The following is a 21,504-nucleotide window of genomic DNA, read 5'->3' on the forward strand; positions in this document are numbered from 1 at the left end:
GTGCTTTGCTGCAGGAGGGACTGGTGCACTTCACAAAATAGATGGCATCATGAGGAAGGAAAATTATGTGGATATATTGAAGCAACATCTCAAGACATCAGTCAGGAAGTTAAAGCTTGGTCGCAAATGGGTCTTCCAAATGGACAATGACCCCAAGCATACTTCCAAAGTTGTGGCAAAATGGCTTAAGGACAACAAAGTCAAGGGATTGGAGTGGCTATCACAAAGCCCTGACCTCAATCCTATAGAAAATATGTGGGCAGAACTGAAAAAGCGTGTGCGAGCAAGGAGGCCTACAAACCTGACTCAGTTACACCAGCTCTGTCAGGAGGAATGGGCCAAAATTCACCCAACTTATTGTGGGAAGCTTGTGGAAGGCTACCCGACACGTTTGACCCAAGTTAAACAATTTAAAGGCAATGCTACCAAATACTAATTGAGTGTATGTAAACTTCTGACCCACTGGGAATCATTCTCTCTACTATTATTCTGACATTTCACATTCTTAAAATAAAGTGGTGATCCTAACTGACCTAAGACAGGGAATTTCTACTAGGATTAAATGTCAGGAATTGTGAAAAACTGAGTTTAAATGTATTTGGCTAAGGTGTATGTAAACTTCCGACTTCAACTGTAACTTATTTGCCATTGTGTCTCAAGATTAACATTACATTTACATTTACGTCATTTAGCAGACGCTCTTATCCAGAGCGACTTACAAATTGGTGCATTCACCCTATAGCCAGTGGGATAACCACTTTACAATATCTTTTTTTTATTTATTTTTAAAAAAAATTTAGGGGGGGGTGGGGGGTAGAAGGATTACTTTATCCTATCCCAGGTATTCCTTAAAGAGGTGGGGTTTCAAATGTCTCCGGAAGGTGGTGAGTGACTCCGCTGTCCTGGCGTCGTGAGGGAGCTTGTTCCACCATTGGGGTGCCAGAGCAGCGAACAGTTTTGACTGGGCTGAGCGGGAACTATGCTTCCGCAGAGGAAGGGGAGCCAGCAGGCCAGAGGTGGATGAACGCAATGCCCTCGTTTGGGTGTAGGGACTGATCAGAGCCTGAAGGTACAATTTAAGTATTTAAGAGTTGATCAGTGAGCTCATACCACTCAAAGGTTAGGTATGGAAAAGTGGTTTATCCAAAAGTCAAGATTCTGAAAGTATAAATGAAGTTTTTCATATGTTTTTCAGAGTTTTTTCTTACTGATGTATATGGACTCGTTAGACTGAAATAAACATAAATTGGCAACTTTCAAACAAATACTTTATTTTCTTTAAATAGAAGTATAATACATCCAATGGTTAAGGGTTGAATAGAAACTACATTTTGGAATGATAAAGAAGACAAAATAATGTGACATATCAGCTATCAATGAAAACATCAAACAAGCATTTGGATGAATAGAAATCTAAATTCACTCCAGTTTTGCATTTTGTTGTTTTGTGGATTAACATTTGAAATCAACAATGAACTCTTTTGCATATTTCTTACATTTCACATAATCTATATTACATGAACAGATGCAGTCACTGCACTGGCATACTGCATTACATTGACTTGTGTGGTTCAAGATCATATAGTACTTCTATCACTGTTGTTCTTTGTTTGACAGAATACTATGGACGCACCGACTTTGATAAAGCTACTGGTAACCAGTAATGTGTTAATCAAATCCATAGTGGTTTCAAATCCAATTGTAACAACTCTGAAGTTATTTGCAGAAGTTATTCAATAGATTTTCATTTGAATAGCGGTGTTACAATGGAGATACAAAAATCATACAATGAACAACATTTAACCAAGATCGGAATGGTAAAACTCTTGTCCATGTTTAAAAAAAGAGACTGTGCTCTTTTCATTGACAAATTACTTTCGTTCCATCATCAAAATCAATATCTAACAGCTGAGACTGCAGATAGGGTTCATTAAAATCGTGCTCCTGAAACAAATTGAGAATCAATTTCACTCATCACCAAACACAGGTAACCAGTAATCAAGATTGTGCCGATTCATTAGGTTGTAAAATACATTTGTGAATTTTATAATGATCTGTGAGTCCCTATTGCTGATTTATAAAAATTGTCTTAGGATGGTGAACATACACTACATGACCAAAAGTATGTGGACACCTGCTTGTCGAACATCTCATTCCAAAATCATGGGCATTAATATCGAGTTGGTTCCCCCTTTGCTGCTATAAAAGCCTCCACTCTTCTGGGAAGGCTTTCCACTAGATGTTGGAACATTGCTGCAGGGACTTGCTTCCATTCAGCCACAAGAGCATTAGTGAGGTCGGGCACTGATTGATGTTGGGGTGATTAGGCATGGCTCGCATTCGGTGTTCCAATTCATCCCAAATGTGTTCGATGGGGTTGAGGTCAAGGCTCTGTGCAGACCAGTCAAGTTCTTCCACATCAATCTCGACAAACCATTTCTGTATGGACCTCGCTTCGTGCACGGGGGCATTGTCATGCTGAAACAGTAAAGGACCTTCCCCAAACTGTTGCCACAAAGTTGGAAGCACAGAATCGTCTAGAATGTCATTCATTGTATGCTGTAGCATTAAGATTTCCCTTCACTGGAACTAAGGGGCCTAGCCTGAACCATGAAAAAGATCACCAGACCATTATTCCTCCTCCACCAAACTTTACAGTTGGCACTATGAATTTGGGCAGGTAACGTTTTTCTGGCATCTGCCAAACCTAGATCAGTCTTTTGAACTGCCAGATGGTGAAGCGTGATTCATCACTCCAGAGAGCGCATTTCCACTGCTCCACAGTCCAATGGCGGCGAGCTTTACACCACTCCAGCCAACGCTTGGCATTGTGCATGGTGATCTTAGGCTTGTGTGTGGCTGCTCGGCCATGGAAACCCATTTCATGAAGATCCCGACAAACAGTTCTTCTGCTGACATTGCTTCACTGATGAGTTTCAGAATAAAGTTATTTGTTTCTGGCCATTATGAGCCTGTAATCGAACCCACAATTGCTGATGCTCCAGATACTCAACTAGTCTCAAGAAGGCCAGTTGTATTGCTTCTTTAATCAGAACAGCAGTTTTCAGCTGTGCTAACATAATTGCAAAAGGGTTTTCTAATGATCAATTAGCCTTTTAAAATGATAAACTTGGATTAGCAAACACAACGTGCCATTGGAACACAGGACTGATGGTTGCTGATAATGGGCCTCTGTACACCTATGTAGATATTCCATAAACAATCAGCCGTTTCCAGCTACAATAGCCATTTACAGTGAGGGAAAAAAGTATTTGATCCCCTGCTGATTTTGTACGTTTGCCCACTGACAAAGACATGACCAGTCTATAATTTTAATGGTAGGTTTATTTGAACAGTGAGAGACAGAATAACAACAAAAAAATCCAGAAAAATGTATGTCAAAAATGTTATAAATTGATTTGCATTTTAATGAAGGAAATAAGTATTTGACCCCTCTGCAAAACATGACTTAGTACTTGGTGGTAAAACCCTTGTTGGCAATCACAGAGGTCAGACGTTTCTTGTAGTTGGCCACCAGGTTTGCACACATCTCAGGAGGGATTTTGTCCCACTCCTCTTTGCAGATCTTCTCCAAGTCATTAAGGTTTCGAGGCTGACGTTTGGCAACTCGAACCTTCAGCTCCCTCCACAGATTTTCTATGGGATTAAGGTCTGGAGACTGGCTAGGCCACTCCAGGACCTTAATGTGCTTCTTCTTGAGCCACTCCTTTGTTGCCTTGGCCGTGTGTTTTGGGTCATTGTCATGCTGGAATACCCATCCACGACCCATTTTCAATGCCCTGGCTGAGGGAAGGAGGTTCTCACCTAAGATTTGACGGTACATGGCCCCGTCCATCGTCCCTTTGATGCGGTGAAGTTGTCCTGTCCCCTTAGCAGAAAAACACCCCCAGAGCATAATGTTTCCACCTCCATGTTTGACGGTGGGGATGGTGTTCTTGGGGTCATAGGCAGAATTTCTCCTCCTCCAAACACGGCGAGTTGAGTTGATGCCAAAGAGCTCCATTTTGGTCTCATCTGACCATAACACTTTCACCCAGTTCTCCTCTGAATCATTCAGATGTTCATTGGCAAACTTCAGACGGGCCTGTATATGAACTTTCTTGAGCAGGGGGACCTTGCGGGCGCTGCAGGATTTCAGTCCTTCACGGCGTAGTGTGTTACCAATTGTTTTCTTGGTGATTATGGTCCCAGCTGCCTTGAGATCATTGACAAGATCCTCCCGTGTAGTTCTGGGCTGATTCCTCACCGCTCTCATGATCATTGCAACTCCACGAGGTGATATCTTGCATGGAGCCCCAGGCCGAGGGAAATTGACAGCGCTTTTGTGTTTCTTCCATTTGCGAATAATCGCACCAACTGTTGTCAACTTCTCACCAAGCTGCTTGGCGATGGTCTTGTAGCCCATTCCAGCCTTGTGTAGGTCTACAATCCTGTCCCTGACATCCTTGGAGAGCTCTTTGGTCTTGGCCATGGTGGAGAGTTTGGCATCTGATTGATTGATTGCTTCTGTGGACAGGTGTCTTTTATACAGGTAACAAGCTGAGATTAGGAGCACTCCCTTTAAGAGTGTGCTCCTAATCTCAGGTCGTTACCTGTATAAAAGACACCTGGGAGCCAGATATCTTTCTGATTGAGGGGGGGGTCAAATACTTATTTCCCTCATTAAAATGCAAATCAATTTATAACATTTTTGACATGCGTTTTTCTGGATTTTTTTGTTGTTATTCTGTCTCTCACTGTTCAAATAAACCTACAATTAAAATTATAGACTGATCATTTCTTTGTCAGTGGGCAAACGTACCAAATCAGCAGGGGATCAAATACTTTTTTCCCACACTGTACAACATTAACAATGTCTACACTGTATTTTTGATCGAATTTGATGTTATTTTAATGGACAAAAAAATTGCTTTTCTTTCGAAAACAAGGAAATGTCTAAGTGACCCCAAACTTTTGAACGGTAGTGTAGATGTTTCCACTTCATAATAACAGCACTTACAGTTGACCGGGGCAGCTCTAGCAGGGCAGGAATTTGACGAACTGACATGTTGGAAAGGTGGCATCCTATAACGGCGCCACGTTGAAAGTCACTGAGCTCTTCAGTAAGGCCATTCTACTGCCAATATTTGTATATGGAGATTGCATGGCTGTGTGCTTGATTTTATACACCTGTCAGCAACTGGTGTGGCTGAAACAGCCGAATCTACAAATTTGAAGGGGTGTCCACATACTTTTGTATATATAGTTTATTGTCATCAGGCAAAATTAAATATCAGATGAACAAACGGTCATAGGGATGGGATTTTTTTCATTAACCTCCATTTAATTTAAACTGATCAATTCAAGTTTTAGCATTTCAAGCTAATGAATCAGCAACGTGCGCAGGTCAGCCCATCCTTCATTCGTTATACATAGGTGAGGACCTGGGCTACGCAGCTCAATGTCAAAATGGAATTATGTAGAAGGATGTTTTCACTGTCGGCCTTTTGGTCTCATAAAGAATTCATATGTTCTGTGGAATCAATGAAAGACACATCCCCTCCATTTCTCTGTGAATAACCTCACGATAACCTGTGCACAATGGCAACACACAAATAAAGACAGTGACTTACACGTTCAATCCAAAAAGCAACAAAAAAGGCATAAAATACAAATCAACCATTATTAGAAAATCTAGAAATACATTGGCCTAGAGAGACTCACAGGTAACTTTGCATTGTAACTCTGTGTCTCTTGTTGTTAATCTCTCTCGGAACCGGACTTCCACACGGTTTCATTGTGTCTGGAATCTAGGTTTCTAGATCATTCCAGCCAGCCAAGGAGGAAGGAATAGTCCCAGTGTTCCCAGTATACACACTAGTACAAACATCCAGAGAAATATCCTGTCAATGACCATGGCCACATACTTCCAGTCCTCCTTTACCTGGTGGAGAAGAAGAAAAGAGAAGAGATGGTCATTTCGAATATCCACACCACACTGCACAAACATTTTACAGGCTGTCAATTTCTGCCCTTGATTGATTTCTTGCGAATGGAAGATTTTTTTCATTACCTTAAATGTCAGTCATTCCCAGCTTGCTTATGAAATATTCAGGGCAACATTGTAAAGCCTTATTTGTTTCAAAGATAAGTATACACTGGCTAGAGCTCCTAGCCGTAAACTTTAGCTACATTGTGCATCCCCATTTCAGAAACCTCTAGCTTTTGCAGAGACCACCAATTTTTGCATGGGAATTTCCCTACCCTGTTTATTCAGCAGCTTCTCTTCACAGTAGAAATCATCCTCGATTGTTAATCTAAGCTTGTCTGTGTCACACCTGTTTGCCTATGACTCTCAGCTATCGATATATATTTACCAAGGACTTCAAAGTGATTTGCTGCCTATTGGTTTTCTGCTCGCAATACCACAACCCTGTTGTGCTTCAAAATACAACACAGGAACTTTGTCTCAAGGACACCTGGAAAGGCTTGTATTGTCAAATTTAGGTGAGCAGCCATCCATTAAATATGAAGGAATGGATTTGGCAAGGTAGTGAGAAAAGTCTTAAATGTCATTTTTCAGAATACCGCAGAGCTAAACCTTGATTTTGCCTAATCTTTTCAAATGGATCATGAATACAATATACAGAATATCAGGGGTCTCCAACCTTTTCTAGCATTAGAGCTACTTTTAATAAATGAAACGCGTCGCGAGCTACTCATTTTGTTCTACCTTTCAAATAGGCACATTCTTCTCTTCTCGTCTCCCTTGCAACTCTTTGCTTGTACAAGAGAAAGTTTTGTTTTCTGTCAATATACCTGGTAAAATAATGGTTAATAAAGAACTCTAAGGGGGGCCCTATAAAATCTGTGATTTCCCCCCAAAATTCTGTCTTATACAGTGGGGAAAAAAAGTATTTAGTCAGCCACCAATTGTGCATGTTCTCCCACTTAAAAAGATGAGAGAGGCCTGTAATTTTCATCATAGGTACACGTCAACTATGAAAGACAAAATGAGGGAAAAAAATCCAGAAAATCACATTGTAGCATTTTTTATGAATTTATTAGCAAATTATGGTGGAAAATAAGTATTTGGTCAATAACAAAAGTTTCTCAATACTTTGTTATATACCCTTTGTTGGCAATGACACAGGTCAAACGTTTTCTGTAAGTCTTCACAAGGTTTTCACACACTGTTGCTGGTATTTTGGCCCATTCCTCCATGCAGATCTCCTCTAGAGTAGTGATGTTTTGGGGCTGTCGCTGGGCAACACGGACTTTCAACTCCCTCCAAAGATTTTCTATGGGGTTGAGATCTGGAGACTAGCTAGGCCACTCCAGGACCTTGAAATGCTTCTTACGAAGCCACTCCTTCGTTGCCCGGGCGGTGTGTTTGGGATCATTGTCATGCTGAAAGACCCAGCCACGTTTCATCTTCAATGCCCTTGCTGATGGAAGGAGATTTTCACTCAAAATCTCACGATACATGGCCCCATTCATTCTTTCCTTTACACGGATCAGTCGTCCTGGTCCCTTTGCAGAAAAAACAGCCCCAAAGCATGATGTTTCCACCCCCATGCTTCACAGTAGGTATGGTGTTCTTTGGATGCAACTCAGCATTCTTTGTCCTCCAAACACGATGAGTTGAGTTTTTACCAAAAAGTTATATTTTGGTTTCATCTGACCATATGACATTCTCCCAATGATCTTCTGGATCATCCAAATGCACTCTAGCAAACTTCAGACGGGCCTGGACATGTACTGGCTTAAGCAGGGGGAAATGTCTTGCACTGCAGGATTTGAGTCCCTAGCGGCGTAGTGTGTTACTGATTGTAGGCTTTGTTACTTTGGTCCCAGCTCTCTGCAGGTCATTCACTACGTCCCCCCGTGTGGTTCTGGGATATTTGCTCACCGTTCTTGTGATCATTTTGACCCCACGGGGTGAGATCTTGCATGGAGCCCCAGATCGAGGGAGATTATCAGTGGTCTTGTATGTCTTCCATTTCCTAATAATTGCTCCCACAGTTGATTTCTTCAAACCAAGCGGCTTACCTATTGCAGATTCAGTCTTCCCAGCCTGGTGCAGGTCTACAATTTTGTTTCTGGTGCCCTTTGACAGCTCTTTGGTCTTGGCCATAGTGGAGTTTGGAGTGTGACTGTTTGAGGTTGTGGACAGGTGTCTTTTATACTGATAACAAGCTCAAACAGGTGCCATTAATACCGTAACGAGTGGAGGACAGAGGAGCCTCTTAAAGAAGAAGTTACAGGTCTGTGAGAGCCAGAAATCTTGCTTGTTTGTAGGTGACCAAATACTTATTTTCCACCATAATTTGCAAATAAATTCATTAAAAATCCTACAATGTGATTTTCTGGATTTTTTTTTCTCAATTTGTCTGTCATAGTTGACGTGTACCTATGATGAAAATTACAGGCCTCTCTCATCTTTTTAAGTGGGAGAACTTGCACAATTGGTGGCTGACTAAATACTTTTTTTCCCCACTGTATATTCCCAAATGACGTTTTCTCAGTTTAATTTTTTCTGATTTAAATTATTATTATTTTTACTCTCAACATTACAATTGTTCATAGAGAAACAACGACATTGGATGTTCTGACTCCATGTCAATGCTTAAATCACATAAGAAGACAATTTTTTTTTAGGTCTGGAAGAAAACGAACAAATATATTTTCGAGTGTGATTTCCCTTTTAATTGTGCATCAAGCCTGTGAGGAATGTGCCGTCTAATGTGCCGGTCTAGGGATGGTTCTGTACTGGTGCTGCTCATTTCATGGCAAAGTTAGCAAATAACAAATAATAGAGACTAATGATGTACTTACTCATAAATACTTCTGCCAGGTAAGTGTACTCTGCAGTTAACATTTAATTGAGAAGGTTTTGGGGAAAGTATTTCTGTCAACCCACAAGACGGTTCTCACAAACGCGCGCACCACACAGACAGACGGGCAATATTGCTAAAAATTGATTGGCAGATATTGTGTTAGGTTTGTCTTTTTAAGCCAATAGTGGCTAACCAGGGGTGAGATAATGTCAATGTTGCGTTGATTTGATAGTAGCTGGGAGCTTGCGGTGTCTGAGACGTGTGAGATTTGTTTATGACACTTTGCAATAGAAAGCGTGAAGATTGCATTTATTTTCAGAATTGTTTGGCGAGCTACTCATAGGTGGGCTGTGAGCTACTGGTAGCTCGCAATCGACCTGTTGGAGACCCCTGCAGTATATCAAGTCATAGGGTAACCTTGCAATAAGATCTTAGAAGGCAATGCTACTTTCAACATTGAGAGAATGTTATACAAACCATTCATGGTTCATATGGAAATTAGAGTGCTCTGACAGAAAAGGTAATGTCAACAAACTCACTGAGAAGTCAGCGTCCTCTGCCCTGAGGTGGTCAGCAATGTACTGCACGCCCTCTATGGCCCTTCTCATCGACGGGGATATTGTGGGGACCATGGTTTCCCGGATCACTAGACCCATGGTGGGCTCTGTGGAGGAGGCTCTACCTAGTTGGTCTAGCAGGACCTGTCTCTTTAGCCTTCCTTCACCTACAGCCCCTCGGCCCTTGCCACCACCAGCAACCCCACCCCCTTCTTCGTGCAGGCAGCAGTATTGGAAGCTGTGGGAGCGGCAGCAGTGCCCGGCCCTCTGGGGGGGCTCCCGGTTAGGCTCCCTCTGGTCAAACACGTTTTCTACACTGTGGCTCCGCCCGTTGGGGGAGAGTATTCGCTGCTCGTCCCGGGGCAGAGAGTGGACTGGACCCAGGGGACCCAGCAGCAGAGACGGGGGGGAGGAGGAGGACGGGGTGGAGGAGTGGGTTGAGCAGGACAAAGGGGAGGCGGTGTTCCCGAGCTTGCCAGGCTCCTCCAAGAGGATGGAGTACTGGCTGGAAGGAGAGCGGCAGAAGGGCTGGGGGGCCTTGAGGGGGTGCTCCTCCAAGGGCAGGCCCTGGGGAGGAGAGGGGGAGGGCGAAGGGGAAAGGGCCAGGATGTTGGAGCTGTCAGAGTGGGTGGCAGGCAGTGTGTGTCCTAGCTGTCCTAGCCCCGTCTCCACCCCGGCCCAGAAAGACTGCGACTGACCGGCTGCTGTCGAGGAGCTGGTCTGGTGCATCATCTCAATCAGCTTCCGGCAGTTCTGCTTGGCGGTGGCCGGTGGCCGCTTCATGAAAAGCACACGAGGCACCAGGTCCAGGAAGACCCGCCGCACCCATTGAGGCATGCCGTGGGTGCGCGGCGAGCGATGGTGCACATTGAGCACAAAGACGGTGATGATGATTGAGAGGGTGACGAAGATCATTGTGAAGAGGAGGTACTCGCCGATGAGCGGGATGACCAGCGAGGTGGACGGGATGATCTCAGTAATGAGCAAGAGGAAGACGGTGAGAGACAGCAACACAGAGATACACAGGGTGATCTTCTCGCCACACTGGGAGGGCAGATAGAACACCAAGACAGTCAGACAGGAGATCAACAAACATGGTATAATCAGGTTGATGGTGTAGAAAAGCGGCAGCCTGCGGATGATGAAGTAATAGGTGATGTCGGGGTAGATCTCTGTGCAGCACTCGTACTTCTTGGTGTTGTACTTGCCCACGGCGTTGATGATCACCCACTCGCCGCTCTCCCAGTAGTCCATCTGGTCCACGTCACTGGCTATACTGATCAAGTCGATCTTGGCACGGTCGTAAGTCCACGAGCCAAACTTCATCTTGCAGTTCTGCTGGTCGAAGGGGAAGAAGGTGACGTCGATGCTGCAAGAGGACTTGTAGATGGCCGGCGGCATCCACTTGATGCGCCCGTCGTAGAACAGGTGGGCCTTGGTCAGGTGGGTCACCGCGAAGTCACCATCAGCGCTACAGAGGAAATACATTAGTGAAGTAGCAAACCCTTAAATGTGTTATTCATGCAATATCATAATTGAAAATATGGCAATTACTTTAAGGATTTAGTCTACAAATACTATATGGTCGATTTACATGTTTTTACTTTGCGTGCATTTCTTAAGTCAGCATTGGTCCCCAGATTTATAGTAGCACTAAATAATTTGTGAAGAATTTAACAGATCCTAACCCAGTGTTATTCTTGAACAATTTTACACAATACAACACTGTATTATCACTGACTGCATGTTCAGTGACAATAAGGAACACATCAACAAACACAATTTTTGAGGAACAACTGCCATTTAACTACAAATGCATGTACTCATGTACTGAGTTTGCAATATTCCCCAATGCATTTTTCCTGCCTGCTACCAACAGTAAATGTAATTTGTATGTACTACTGCGCTTTGAACTCATGCTTCCATGTTTGCTTGGATTATTTCAACATTAGACCACACATGTTCATTTGTTCATTTCATGAAACTAGAAGTCTGGAGGCAATGGACTGCAAAAGGTAATGATGTTTCTTTGTGATACCCAATCATTCACAAATATTTGTGTGGTTTACCTAGCCACAAGCCCAGTTATGGAAACCCAGCTGCAGGTTAGAAATCCAGTCTAGCTATCCTTTTCAGTTTACTGTCCTTTTATAGGATGTAAAATGGGTCCACCAGTGGGTATCAGTCAAAGTGATGCATGTCTTCGACCTCCCAAAGCACATCCAATTACATTTTGTCCCCTAATTCCCCTCCTAATGTATTGCATTGTTTATGACCAGGCCCATTTTGACTGACCTCTCTCAGATCTATCTTAGCCAAATTAAGTAATGACATTGGCCATAGGACGAAAGACTTTGGCTCGATGCTTGCACATATTTCCAGCTGTTCTTAAAGTCATCCCATTTGTTGTGAAGGGATTTCCCCAACCGCAACCGCTACACATCAAAACAGCAGTCAATTTAAGACAAAAGACATAAGCCGGTTCTCGTTTTCCTTTTTCGTTCAGTCCACGCATTCAGTTTCACTCTATAACGGTGACGAACATGCAAATGTTATTTCAGCAACAGCTATTTGATGAGTTAACGATGTGAAGGGGAGATTGCTGGGTATTGTGAGGGATCGGATCAGTCTACTCTGGAGAACAATTGAGGGGGCAAAAGCGAGGGGCTGAGGGCATAACTGCTAAATTCACCCCATATGTTTAGTATTGGAATGACCCTTGAGATGGGGTAGCTGACTCATGCAGGTCCCAATGGGGATTCTCCAGAAAATCGGAATATGCATCAATCAATATTCAAATCTTTCATAACGAGTTGCTGTCCAGCTGTCAAACTATTACACCGTTAGTTTCGATACACCCTATGCAGCTTGTTTGAAGTGAAGGATTGCCTAAAAACAAGTACTTTACTTGTTATAAAGCACAATATCAGGCCTCCAGATGATTTCCGATGGGATGCGGATGGAGGTGACGTTCTCGTACTCCTCTGGCTTCCAGCGGAGCTTATAATCATTCCACTCCTGTGGGGAATAGAGATGCAATGTTCTATTCATGCAGGCAGGTTACATTACAAATAATATATGTCGAAGGTAAATGTGCAATACTAGCATGTCAATTGCCCTTGCCGTGACCACACTCTCCGAGGGTGTCTCAGGGGGAGTTGGGATATGCAAAAAATACATTTCCATTTCACACATGCGTATTAATACACACTTATATAAGCACCCACCTAATTATTATTATTATTGAATTATAGTTCATAGAGATACATTATATTCTATTATATTAGTGTTCCATTTAATTATATGGTCCAGTTAATGTACAATGGAGCTCTGCATTTGATTTGAACGTACTTGTTTTACCCAGACGTTGGTCGTCATCATCTGGTTCTTCTCGTCCTGTTTACACAAAAAGAAGGATGGAGTTGAAGGTTAAGAAAGGGTGTACTGTAAAAAATATATATATAATATAAAAATATATATACACTACCAGTCAAAAGTTTGGACACACCTACTCATTCAAGGGTTTTTCTTTATTTTTACTATTTTCTACATTATAGAATAATAGTGAAGAAATCAAAACTATGAAATAACACATACGGAATCATGTAGTAACCAAAAAAGTGTTAAACAAATCAAAATATATTTTATATTTGAGATTCTTCAAATAGCCACCTTTTGCCTTGATGACAGCTTTGCACACTCTTGGCATTCTCTCAACCAGCTTCATGAGGTACTCTGTGTGTGTGTGGCACCAGGGGGGATGGCTGCCGTTTTATGGACTCTTAACCAACCGTGCTATTTTGTTTGTTTTTTCGCATTGTTTGTAACTTATTTTGTACATAATGTTCCTGCTACCGTCTCTTATGACCGAAAAGAGCTTCTGGACATCAGAACAGCGATTACTCACCTTGAACTGGACAAATAATTTTTCTTTAATGAGTCGGACGAGAGGGATTTGCTCCAGACACCCGACAGGGCCCTCATCCCCGTCATTCGCATTAGAGAGAAAAGGAGATATCGCGGAAGGAGATCGGGGTGCCTGGTAAGGAGCCGGTGACGAGTGGGTAATCTGCCTTTGCCATCGATACTATTGGCCAACGTACAATCACTTGATAATAAAGTGGACAAACTACAAGCACGTATATCCTACCAACGGGACATTAAAAACTGTAATATCTTATGTTTCACAGAGTCGTGGCTGAACGATGACATGAATAACATTCAGCTGGCGGGTTATACACTGTATCGGCAGGACAGAACAGCAGCCTCTGGTAAGACAAGGGGTGGCGGTCTATGTATATTTGTAAACAAGAGCTGGTGCACGATATCTAAGGAAGTCTCTAGGTTTTGCTCGCCTGAGGTAGAGTATCTCATGATAAGCTGTAGACCACACTATCTACCAAGAGAGTTTTCATCTATGTTCTTCGTAGCTGTCTATTTACCACCACAAACCGATGCTGGCACTAAGACCGCACTCAATGAACTGTATACGGCCATAAGCAAACAGGAAAATACTCATCCAGAGGTGGCGCTCCTAGTGGCCGGGGACTTTAATGCAGGGAAACTTAAATCCGTTTCACCTCATTTCTACCAGCATGTTAAATGTGCAACCAGAGGGAAAAAACTCTAGACCACCTTTACTCCACACACAAAGACACGTACAAAGCTCTCCCTCACCCTCCATTTGGCAAATCTGACCATCATTCTATCCTCCTGATTCCTGCTTACAAGCAAAAACTAAAGCAGGAAGCACCAGTGACTCGGTCAATAAAAAAGTGGTCAGATGAAGCAGATGCTATGCTACAGGACTGTTTTGCTAGCACAGACTGGAATATGTTCCGGGATTCTTCCGATGGCATTGAGGAGTACACCACATCAGTCACTGGCTTCATCAATAAGTGCATCGATAACGTCATCCCCACGGTGACTGTATGTACATACCCCAACCAGAAGCCATGGATTACAGGCTACATCCGCACTGAGCTAAAGGGTAGAGCTGCCGCTTTCATGGAGTGGGACTCTAACCCGGAAGCTTTTAAGAAATCCCGCTATGCCCTCCGACGAACCATCAAACAGGAAAAGCGTCTATACAGGACTAAGATCGAATCATACTACACCGGTTCCGACGCTCGTCGGATGTGGCAGGGCTTGCAAACTATTACAGACTACAAAGGGAAGTACAACCGCAAGCTGCCCAGTGACACAAGCCTACCAGACAAGCTACATTACTGCTATGCTCACTTCGAGGCAAGTAACACTGAAACATACATGAGAGCATCAGCTGTTCCAGACGACTGTGTGATCACGCTCTCCGTAGCCGATGTGAGTAAGACCTTTAAACAGGTCAACATTCACAAGGCCGCAAGGCCAAACGGATTACCAGGATGTGTACTCCGAGCATGCGCTGACCAACTGGCAAGTGTCTTCACTGTCATTTTCAACCTCTCCCTGTCTGTAATACCAACGTGTTTCAAGCAGACCACCATAGTCCCTGTGCCCAAGAACACAAAGGTAACCTGCCTAAATGACTACCGACCTGTAGCACTCACATCTGTAGCCATGAAGTGCTTTGAAAGGCTGGTCATAGCTCACATCAACACCATTATCCCAGAAACCCTAGACCCACTCCAATTTGCATACCGCCCCAACAGATCCACTGATTATGCAATCTCTATTGTGCTCCACACTGTCCTTTCACACCTGGACAAAAGGAACACCTATGTGAGAATGATTTTCATTGACTACAGATCAGTGCCCTCAAAGCTCATCACTAAGCTAAGGACCCTGGGACTAAACACCTCCCTCTGCAACTGGATCCTGGACTTCCAGACGGGCTGCCCCCAGGTGGTAAGGGTAGGTAACAACACATCCGCCACGCTGACCCTCAACACGGGGGCCCCTCAGGGGTGCGTGCTCAGTCCCCTCCTGTACTCCCTGTTCACTCATGACTGCATGGCCAGGCACGACTCCAACACCATCATTAAGTTTGCCGATGACACAACAATGGCAGGAGGTCAGAGACCTGGCCGTGTGGTCTAAGGCACTGCATCGCAGTGCTAACTGTGCCACTAGAGATCCTGGTTCGAATCCAGGCTCTGTCGCAGCCGGCCGCGACCGGGAGACTCATGGGCGGCGCACAATTGGCCCAGCGTCGTCCAGGGTAGGGGAGGGAATGGCCGGCAGGGATGTAGCTCAGTTGATAGAGCATGGCGTTTGCAACGCCAGGGTTGTGGGTTTGATTCCCACGGGGGGCCAGTATAAAAAAATAAAAATATGTATTCACTAACTGTAAGTCGCTCTGGATAAGAGCGTCTGCTAAATGACTAAAACATGTTTTTTAAAAAATGGTGCCAGGACAACAATCTCTCCCTCAACGTGATCAAGACAAAGAAGATGATTGTGGACTACAGGAAAAAGAAGAGGACCGAGCACGCCTCCATTCTCATCGACGGGGCTGTAGTGGAGGGTAGTGCATACGGCCCAGTACATCACAGGGGCCAAGCTTCCTGCAATTCAGGACATCTATACCATGCGGTGTCAGAGGAAGGCCCTAAAAATTGTCAAAGACTCCAGCCACCCTAGTCATAGACTGTTCTCTCTGCTACAACACAGCAAGCGGTACGGAGTGCCAAGTCTAGGTCCAAGAGGCTTCTAAACAGCTTCTACCCCCAAGCCATAAAACTCCTGAACATCTAATAAAATGGCTACCCCCCCCTTTTTACGCTGCTGCTACTCTTTGTTTATTATCTACATACATGTACATATTACCTCAATTACCTCGACTAACCGGTGCTCCCGCACATTGACTCGGTACCGGTACCCCCTGTATATAGCCTCGCTATTGTTATTTTACTGTTGCTCTTTAATTTTTAGTTACTTTTATTCCTTTTTTTATTTTTTATGTTTTTGTGTTTTTTTTTTGGTATTCTTTCTTAAAACTGCATTGTTGGTTAAGGGCTTGTAAGTAAGCATTTCACCTGTTGCATGTGACAAAGAACATTTGATTTGATTTGATTTAGTCACCTGGAATGCATTTCAATTAACAGGTGTGCCTTCTTAAAAGTTAATTTGTGGAATTTCTTTCGTTCTTAATGCGTTTGAGCCAATCAGTTGTGTTGTGACAAGGTAGGGGGGTATACAGAAGATAGCCCTATTTGGTAAAAGACCAAGTCCTTATTATGGCAAGAACAGCTCAAATAAGCAAAGAGAAATGACAGTCCATCATAACTTTAAGACATGAAGGTTGGTCAATACGGAACATTTCCAGAACTTTGAAAGTTTCTTCAAGTGCAGTCGCAAAAACCATCAAGCGCTATGATGAAACTGGCTCTCATGAGGACCGCCACAGGAATGGAAGACCCAGAGTTACCTCTGCTGCAGAGGATAAGTTCATTAGAGTTACCAGCCTCAGAAATTGCAGCCCAAATAAATGCTTCACAGAGTTCAAGTAACAGACACATGTAATCATCAACTGTTCAGAGGAGACTGTGTGAATCAGGCCTTCATGGTCGAATTGCTGCAAAGAAACCACTACTAAAGGACAACAATAAAAAGAAGAGACTTGCTTGGGCCAAGAAACACGAGCAATGGACATTAGACCTTTGGACATTTGTCCTTTGGTCTGGAGTCCAAATTGGAGATTTTTGGTTCCAACCGCCGTGTCTTTGTGAGATGCGGTGTGGTTGAACGGATGATCTCTGCATGTGTATTTCCCACCGTAAAGCATGGAGGAGGAGGTGTTATGGTGTGGGGGTGTTTTGCTGGTGACACTGTCTGTGATTTATTTAGAATTCACACTTAACCAGCATGGCTACCACAGCATTCTGCAGCGATACGCCATCCCATCTGGTTTGGGTTTAGTGGGACTATCATTTGTTTTTCAACAGGACAATGACCTAACCTCCAGGCTGTGTAAGGGCTATTTTACCAAGAAGGAGAGTGATGGAGTACTGCATCAGATGACCTGGCCTCCACAATCCCCCGACCTCAACCAAATTGAGATGGTTTGGGATGAGTCGGACCGCAGAGTGAAGGCAAATCAGCCAACAAGTGCTCAGCATATGTGGGAACTTCTTCAAGACTTTTGGAAAAGTGTTCCAGGTGAAGCTGGTTGAGAGAATGCCAAGACTGTGCAAAGCTGTCATCAAGGCAAAGGATGGCTACTTTGAAGAATCTAAAATCTAAAATATATTTTGATTTTTGTAACACTTTTTTGATTACTTCATGATTCCATATGTGTTATTTCATAGTTTTGATGTCTTCACTACTATTCTACAAGGTAGAAAAACCCTTGAATGAATCGGTGTGTCCAAACTTTTGACTGGTACTGTGTATATACAAATCTTTCTTCCAAAAACATCTTCCTACTCTATAGAGACATAAGGTCACACAAATATTCATGGAGATTGTGCTGTTTTGCCTCAAATTAACATATTAATGCTAACTTTGGGGCGGGAGGTAGCCTAGCGGTTAGAGCGTTGGGACAGTAACTGAAAGGCCGTTTGGCCCTTGAGCAAGGCAGTTAGTCCCCAAAACAACTGCTCCCTGGGCGCCTATGATGTGGACCTTGATTAAGGCAGGCCCCCCGCACCTCTCTTTGTGTTAAAGCTGCAATATGTAATTCATTGGGCGTCCCGACCAAATTCACATAGAAATCTGAGTTGTAGATCTGTTATTCTCATTGAAAGCAAGTCTAAGAAGCGGTAGATCTGTTCTATGTGCACTATTTCTATTCTTACCGTTCTTAAGTTTCATTTTTGTGTCTTTTACTTTCGGTTTTGTACACCGCTTCAAGTAAGCTGAAAATACAATATTGTGGGATATTGAGAAGATATTTCACAGCGGTTTAGATGGTACAATGATCAACTGAAATTAGGCAAACTAGTAGAATTTGAGCAACCAGGAAATGACGGAGCGATTTCTGCATATTGAACCTTTAAATGCGGAAGACACATTTCGGTTGAATGCATTCAGTTGTGCAACTGACAAGGTATCCCCTTTCCCTCCTTTCAAAATCCTTATCAAGATGTTCCAAGATGAACATTTTAGTTAAAGTATGCATAGAGGTGAAGAATGTATGATAATACAGCCCTGTAAAGCATTTTGAAAACCCAAACAATATGCTACCCACAAGTGATAACTTCATCGAAGCCCATGCATGTTGCTCGTTGAATTTCTAATGAGCAGCTTTTTGGTCCCTAAACGCCTATGTCCTATTTGTCCCAAGAAAGCCATATGCTTTATGAGTAAGTTATAAAAGAAACACATATAAACATTAGACAAATGTGTGAATACAACACAATGTAACATGCATGTTGGGAAAACAAATCAGGCTGTGTTCTCTGCTCACAAGTCCCACACATAGTCTCCAGAGCTGAGCTGTCACTTCTTCTCACCGATATCTTTTTCCCAATCCACTGTCCCCATAAACCACCCTGCTGCCTGAGAGGACTGAAACAGGACTATGAGGACACCCTTGGGTAATCTCTGGCTGGTAATTCTAGCCAGAAATTACTCTTTTAGAGGCAGCAAAGCAGGCGAGTGGAGAGAATAAGCCTTTTAATTGTGTGTCAACATTGTGAGGACCATCCCCTTAGGAAACACGGTACACAAGTTTAATCTAAAGCTTTGAATTAATTAGTTAAAAGGCTGTGAAGACCAATGATTGTATTTGCCTTTTAAAATCCAACAGGTTTATAACATTCTCTAGAGTCATTAACTTTCTCATAGTTTCTTAGGGGGGGGTCTTGCCCCTGAGACATGGCAATAGACTCATATGGTTTCACAACCAGTCTTCAACCATGTCTCAGCCAAGTCTAGCCTGGGTCCTATCAATAAGACTAAAAAGAGATGAAGTCATGTTTAAAAAAAAAGTATTGCACTACAGTGTGGCCAAACACAGTGAATCCTAACTTCCACCTAAGTCACAAGTCTCCTTGACTGAAGTTTAAGTTAAAGACTTTGCCCCAGTGCATCTATCAACCACAACTAAATATGTGAAGAAATATCGGAGTTGTTTGAGTTTGCTAACCACGTCGATGAGCTGGGCGATGGAGAGGCCAAAGTGAACAAGCACCACGTCGGAGGTGTTGGCCACGGGCCGGGACAGCTTGTTGTAGTGGGCAAACAGGTTCTTGAGAAGCCTCTCCTCAGCGGCATGGGCAGCATGGAAAGCATGGACCCGGGGTCCACCAAGAGGATACACTGGGAGGAGGGAGAAAGACAATAGTCAGGGTGTCCAGTTCCACACACCGCCTCAGAGAACAACAAGCTACTGCATTTTGGTACAGTATCAAATGAAAGTGTTTGAAAATAGATCTTAGGCCACTGCTTACTTGGGCTACATACAGTGGACAAGTGAATGTTTAGGCTGACCCTCTGTGAAATACTTTATCATTAACTCATTAACCTGCTGTCGTCAGTTTTCTATTGGTATTTTTTGTTTCAGGGTATTAATATTATGTAATGAAAAACATATAATCATGTGCAATCAGGAAGTAAATTAAAGTATTTTCATAAAGTCAGACAACAATCATCTAGTATCTCACTCCTGATGCTATTTTTCTACTTTGATTTGACGTTACCATCATTAACTCCTTCTGGAGAGCTCATTCCCATGTTTATTCTCCTTTTTAGATTCTTGGATTCTTTGAACCTTTACACATACTTTTGCACTGGACCTTTAACTCCCCTACATTTAAACTCAGTGTACAATCCTGTGTGTCATCTAAAAATAGAGATCTATTAGAGGTAGAAATTGAGCGGTCACACATATACAACATTGCGTACGAACTGTAGACCCCACCCCTCCCCCCACCAAAAGCACATATCTTATAATGAGTTTCTCTCAAGCAGACAGCCATCGTAAAAGCGTCTCTTTGCATTTGGATAGGAGGTGTAATCTGAAAGAGGGTGACCTCTGCTGAGTGTTGGCATATGGTAACATAAGACAGTATCAGAGAAAGAGAGGGAAGCAAAAGAGGATAAAAAAAGAAGGATGGCTGAAGCCCAGTTGGAGGACGTTGTGTCTCTCACGCATATACATGCTGATGGTGCGATCAGACGAAACGCCTCTCATCCCTTGCTTTCTCTCTCTCTCTTCACTTTCTTTCTTCCCCTCTCTCTCTCATCTCTCTCGCCATTCCTCTCATCTCAGTCGCTCTCTCTCACAATCTCTTCCTCACTCTCTTCCCCACCCTCTCACTTTCTCCTCCTCTCTCTCTCTCTCCCTCCCCCTCTCTCTCCCTCCCTTTCGGCTCAGATGAGTGAACTCAATTACATCCCTCCTTTTTAGAATTGGCTCACATAGCAGGGAGGATGACCTAACGATGTCTGAGAACAATTAGGAGAGGAGAGAGAGCAAAGTTTGGGGGATGTTTAAGCCCAGTCTTTTATTTATTCATTATTTCTCTTGACCTGCCATTGCACGTGTATTGAGTACTGTACATACACAGCCATATGTTGTTAATTGCCAAATCAAACAGACTTCTGCAAAGATACCTAAGTATGAACATTAACAATGGTGAGTCGGTGACACCGTGTATCTTAGTATGCTGCCCTTACACTCAAGTCCTCGTCTCCACTCAATCAAAGCTGATGGGCTGTCCTTCAGTTGCCTGAAATCTGGCATCCTCTTCTATTTTTAAAGGCTCAGGATCAATAATGTATTAAATGGATATACTTATTTTCTCTTCTGTCCGTTTACACCTGGGTCTGTTTGACATGTCCAGACACCTGACAACCTTGAGACGCGTCAGGGAAACCTTTCGTTCCAATAACTGCTGGGAGGGACAGGTATGTTTGTCCCTATCGTTGGATTTTGACTTACAAGCTTTGTCGGAGACAAGACAAGAGATATGCATCCTGCATGGCTTCTCAATAGATACAAGTTTATTTTCAACACTGGATCAGCAGATATTTCTGACCAGAGTTCTGTGGACTTCAAAGCAGTGATTCTTATAGGTTTTTAACACTGATGGTAGGTGTCTATATCGGTCTTATTTTGGATCTTGATAGACTGTTCTTTACAGTGGTCTCTATCCACATATACAAAAGTACGCGGACACCCCTTCAAATTAGTGGAGTCAGCTATTTCAGCCACACCCAAA

General features: G+C 43.2%; 1 protein-coding gene across 2 annotated transcripts; it reads right to left on the reverse strand.

The window, feature by feature from the left end:
* Positions 1 to 5,258: 5,258 nt before the first annotated feature.
* On the reverse strand, positions 5,259 to 19,589 carry LOC121537466 (neuronal acetylcholine receptor subunit alpha-4-like). 2 transcript variants are annotated; one of them, XM_045206879.1, is made up of 7 exons: positions 19,428 to 19,589; positions 12,749 to 12,793; positions 12,306 to 12,415; positions 10,092 to 10,868; positions 9,675 to 9,685; positions 9,380 to 9,486; positions 5,259 to 5,944 (listed from the first exon to the last, which is right to left on the reverse strand). In XM_045206879.1, the coding sequence occupies exons 2-7, from the start codon at positions 12,776 to 12,778 to the stop codon at positions 5,819 to 5,821; spliced, it is 1,161 nt and encodes a 386-aa protein (XP_045062814.1). In that variant the 5' UTR covers positions 12,779 to 12,793; positions 19,428 to 19,589; the 3' UTR covers positions 5,259 to 5,818. The 2 variants fall into 2 exon arrangements, with proteins under 2 accessions (XP_045062814.1, XP_045062813.1); XM_045206878.1 differs by having other exon boundaries at positions 9,380 to 10,868.
* Between the last annotated feature and the right edge of the window lie 1,915 nt (positions 19,590 to 21,504).

The sequence above is a fragment of the Coregonus clupeaformis genome, chromosome 24 (genome assembly GCF_020615455.1).
Source record: "Coregonus clupeaformis isolate EN_2021a chromosome 24, ASM2061545v1, whole genome shotgun sequence".
Taxonomy (NCBI): domain Eukaryota; kingdom Metazoa; phylum Chordata; class Actinopteri; order Salmoniformes; family Salmonidae; genus Coregonus; species Coregonus clupeaformis.